General features: G+C 39.9%; 1 protein-coding gene across 1 annotated transcript in view; it reads right to left on the bottom strand.

Moving 5' to 3' along the window:
- Window positions 1-2,640, bottom strand: part of LOC112138175 (actin, cytoplasmic 1-like) — a 6,925-nt gene extending 4,285 nt beyond the window's left edge. The window contains exons 1-2 of the mRNA XM_024260746.2: window positions 2,515-2,640; window positions 2,312-2,440 (exon numbers count right to left, since the gene is read on the bottom strand). Of these exons, the coding sequence (XP_024116514.1) occupies window positions 2,312-2,440; window positions 2,515-2,637 (252 nt within the window). The 5' untranslated portion in view covers window positions 2,638-2,640. The remainder of the gene's footprint in view (window positions 1-2,311; window positions 2,441-2,514) is intronic.
- Window positions 2,641-5,169: the final 2,529 nt, after the last annotated feature.

Raw genomic sequence — 5,169 nt, 5'->3', positions numbered from 1 at the left:
TTTTATTCATCTTTTAATGTACATGGTAAAAAACAAGAAAACAACAACAGAAAATTCTATATAAATTATATATAAAAACATTACACCTTAATTATGTAGTTTGAAATGGAGAAGGAAAAAGTTTAAAAAACTTTTTTAATCCTACCCCCTAGCAATTTATCTTAAATTTAATCTTCAATATAAAATATTTCAGAAACAGACATTAACTACCCTTATTTTTTTATATATGTAAATCAACACGAACAAAGATCTATACACGTCGTTCATTATTTATTCATTATTTTGTGTTAAAAATAAAGATATTTGAGAACATTGGAATGTTTTCTCAGCGATTTTCTTGTAAAAATCCTGATGCGGCCCAGCCTCACCTAGACTCCGCCTCCAGCGGCCCCCGGCTGATTTGAGTTTGAGACCCCTGCTCTATATTTATTTTATTTTCAACACGCTAAACACACTTGTTTGTCCTTCTACCACTCAATTCCCTAAATGGTCGGAAGCTGATGGGAGCACTTTTCTCCAGGGATTTTTGACAAAGGTTTTGGATGTTGGAGCAAACATTCCTCCTTTAGTTGGCATCCCAGCCTCCCTGGGCTCTTAACATTCACCATCATGGTTTAACTTCTCTCCAGTAACTGTGGAGGATGTTCATTCTCTACTGAAGAAAATCAAACCCTCCTCTTGCCCTCTCGATGTAATTCCCACTAGTATTTTCCTAAAAATATTTCAAACATTGGTGTGACTGTTGTTGAACTCATTGACCACTCATTGAAGTCAGGATCAGTACCATCTTTTTTAAAGCATGCTGTTATCACTCCCATCTTAAAAAAGCCTGACCTTGATCATTCTGACCCTAAACACTTTAGACCAATCTCAAAGCTTCCATTCGTCTCAAAAATTTTGGAGAAAGTAGCTGCGGAGCAACTGAATTCACATTTTGGAACAACATAACATTTCTGATATTTTCCAGTCAGGTTTTAAGAAGAATCTTTCTACCGAATCAGCTCTACTGAAGGTCTCTAATGAAGTGCTCATGGTGGCAGACTCTGGCTGGTTCACTGTTTTGGTGCTTGTGGACCTCAAATCCACATATGATACTGTTGACCACAATATTCTGATTGGACGTCTTCAAAATAACTATGGTCTGTCTGGATCTGTTTAAGATTGGTTTGTCTCTTACCTCTGTGGAAGAACTTTAACATCACTGTAGGTTCATTATCCTCTAAAACAGAAAAACATTATCTTGTGGTGCACCTCAGGGATCAGGTCTATTTTATTCATTTTATACATTCATCATATAAATTCAGCCACATCTTCTAACATCTTTACGCAGACAACATTCAACTATATTGCTCCCTCCCTGAAACAGACTCTAATGGCTTGGCCAGTTTAGAGGATTGTTTATCTGCCATTAAGTCATGGTTGTCTAATAACCACTTAAATACTCAAAAGACAGAGACAGTGATTTTTGCCCCAGACAACAAAATCCCTTCTATCAAACAGCACCATGGTTCCCTGAGCTCCTCTGTTCAGTCGAGTGTCAGGAACCTTGGGGTGTTCTTTGACAAATCTGTCTTTGGATCGGTACGCTATACAAATGGTCAAAAATTTGTATGTATCACCTGAGAAATGTAGCAAAAGTCAAAAACATCTTATCTAGATCTGACCTGGAGATGATTATCCATGCTTTTATATCTTCACGGTTAGATTATTGTAATTCACTTTTTGCTTGTCTTAACAAAAGCTCTTTAAAATGTCTGCAACTTGTTCAGAATGCAAGGCTTTTAACAGAAGCCAATAAACAAGCGCACATAACTCCTTTACTGTTCTCTTTACATTGGCTCCCAGATAAATTTATAACTGATTTAAAACTCTTAGTTTTTAGAGCCTTGCATTGACAAACTCCTAAATACATTGCTGACCTTTTAATCCCCTACTCTTCAGTTCGGTCCTTGAGGTCTTCAAATCAAAATCTATTAAAAATTTCAAAAACCCGCTTTAAAACCAGAGGAGACATTGCCTTTCAAGCCGTTGCTCCTCGTCTTTGGAATGACCTCTCAATGTCAGTACGACAGATAAACTCCGTTGAGTGTTTTAAAAGTCAGGTCAAGACGTTTTTATTCAAAAGAGCTTTTAGGTAATTTTATTTTTTTGTCTTTTATTGTGTTTTACCTTGCTTTAACTGTCTTTTAGTATGTTATTATATCTGCAATATGTGTATGACTGGCTGTAATTTTATTCTGTCTTCTTTGTGAAGCACTTAGTGATTTTTATTTGCCAAAGGTGCTATAGAAATAAACATTTACTTACTTACCTTCTCCATGTCATCCCAGTTGGTGACGATGCCGTGTTCGATGGGGTACTTCAGGGTCAGGAGACTCCTCTTGCTCTGAGCCTCATCTCCAACGTAGCTGTCCTTCTGTCCCATTCCCACCATCACACCCTGCACATAAAAAACCGTGAGCCACAGGCTGAAGCGTCTACCACAGCAGGTGAAGTCCTCAGGTGTGACCGTACCTGGTGTCTGGGGCGGCCCACGATGGATGGAAAGACAGCCCGGGGGGCATCATCCCCAGCAAAACCAGTCTTGCACATGCCGGATCCATTATCGACCACGAGGGCAGAGATTTCGTCTTCCATGTCTGAGAGAAATCAAAACCACAAACTCATGTTCAGAAACAAGCAGGAATGCAGATAAACGAGTCAGAGGCAGAGGGACCTCAGCAAAATGAGAAAGAGATTTTAAGAGATAAGAAACACTGCACCACATACTTCATAATCGGATTGTTGTTCACTTCTCGGTACATCCCGTCACTTTATTTTTTTTTTCAGCTTCATTTGAACATAAAGGTTCAATGAAGAAAATACAGTATAAATGCTGAGGAGTGATTTCTCTCTGAAACACGAGTTTTAGACAGAAACAGGTTCCAACTTAAATGCATCACTGCTGTTTCTATTGAGTTAATCACAGAAGCCACACCAAGTAATTACATTTGATTAGAAAAAGTTAAAGTGAGTTAAGGTGTGAAAAACCCAGAGAAGCCATGGACAGTCATTTACCTGTCACAGGTGAGTTCCAGTATGTCTTTGACAGTTGATCTGCTCCAGCTGTACTGATTACTGACCCTGTTGTGATGTTCACAAACAAACTAAATCTTCTGAATACCTCATTAACAACAACAACGGAAATCCAGTTGTGATTGGCTAGAAGGAGCTTTTCTTTTTTTTTTTTTACTCCCTCTTGAGTTTCGCACATATAATAAGAAAAGTGGGCTGAGCAATCCCTCCCCCAGCATTCCAAACAGGAAGTGCTAACTGGCCACAAGATGTCAAATTCCTGTAAACTTTTATAGAGAATTAAAAATCTATTTCTCTACTTCTTTGTCAAAATGCTCTAATGCTTTTTCCTCTTGCTAATCCAGTTTTTTCATAATATAATACTTTTGCTGCATCTTAAGTTATTCAACTTATAAGTAGATGCCTCAATAAAAAGATGGTGCATATAAATCCAGAATGTATGTGTGTATTTATATATATATATGGGCGACATCTGGCCACCTCCGTGGCCACCCCACAGTCAACCCACTGGTCATTATAAATGGTGTTTGCATCTGTTGTGCATTTTATCCCTAAACCATCAGAAGGTGCTGGATAATTCCCCAGGAGGGGAGAGGAGATGAGAAGCACGCCAGCCTGTCCACTACGTGCACACGCAGCACACGATTCCACCCCTTTTCTAAAAGTTGCTGCTTTGCCTGATCCTGTATGGACTCTATGCACGGAGCTGTGTGACATATTTCTGGTTTCAAATAAGACCGCTTACTCTCTTCCAGCTGTGGCTTACTAAATGTTTGGACTTGGCAAACTTCTGTGTACTTTCCCTGATATTGGTTTATTTTTATCATTTCTTACATTGTATGATAGTTTATAATTATGAGTATACACAATGATATCCAAAAAGACAAAGTTTACCTTTCTGAAACACCAAACACCCCACGCTCACAAAACGCTATCATGTACTGTATGATCATGTGACTTCTTGGGATGAAACATAGCCCTGTTAGAACATTTAAAACCTGTTTAACAGAACCTTCTATGTGTAAACCAACTTTGAAGTGACTTTTAGACTACTGGTTGTACTCTCAGCTGATGATGAGATGTCCCTGCCTTCTTCATGGAGCGATAGCAGCGTGCGCTAACAGTAACCTCACCTCTGTTGAGACGTAGGAAAGGAATCACGTCTCAGACTGATTCTACCTGACACTGAAAATTACTTCTACTGTCATGGATCTCGATCACTCCACCCTGTCAACTCCTCTCAGCTGAGCTAATTATTCAATTGACTCCACCTGAGCACCTCCCTTCTTAAGGGGCTGCAGACCTGCAGTTGGTGTTGAATCGTCCATAGCCTCTGCTCTGTTGCTGAGTCAGTGAGTTCCAGTGTGTCTCTGTTTCTGACCTGCCTCTTCAAGGACTCTTCAAAGCTGCTTCGCTCCTGCACTGACCTGTCACCTTCTTCTGGAGCCCTTTATCTGCTTGGACTGGATTGTCTGCTGTTCCTGTGGATTCCCAAAGTGAAAGGAGAGACGGAGACCAGATGGATTCCAATTTAGTTCTGCTCTAGTCAGTCCTCCAGCGTTCCTCACTCCTTCCTCCACTATCAAGACTCCTCCCTCCTGAGAAAAGACTGTTTCTCCACCAGTGGACCATAGACTTTTCCCTGAAGCTCTTCTCTATCCTGATGATTGACTGTATATAAAATAACTGGACTGAGCAAGCTCCCCTCATTCCGTGTTCCATATAGGAAGTACCACTGGGTTGCAAAAAGGCCAAAGTCCCATTGACTTACATTGGGAAACAGACAGTTATTTCTCAGTCATTTTATATGTCAGAATAATCATTCTTCCTCTGCTGCTTTCTGATTAACTTGTTTTTTCTAATCCTAATTTTTTTTAAGATTTTTTTTCCATTATCACAAGTTATTAGAGTTATAAATTGACCAATCAGATGGCTCAATAAGCGTTTGTGGGTCTGACGTCGAACGTGTGGGGGGTTTGATTGACAGATGACGGGTAGCCAATGGGAGCAGACTTCATCAATGCGGTCCGTGAAGACCTTTTAACACCTGACCGTGCTTCTCATGTGCATCTGATCAGACTGTAACGTGGCAGC

This window comes from Oryzias melastigma, linkage group LG9 (genome assembly GCF_002922805.2).
Source record: "Oryzias melastigma strain HK-1 linkage group LG9, ASM292280v2, whole genome shotgun sequence".
Taxonomy (NCBI): domain Eukaryota; kingdom Metazoa; phylum Chordata; class Actinopteri; order Beloniformes; family Adrianichthyidae; genus Oryzias; species Oryzias melastigma.
This window is presented reverse-complemented; position numbering and strand designations above follow the sequence as displayed.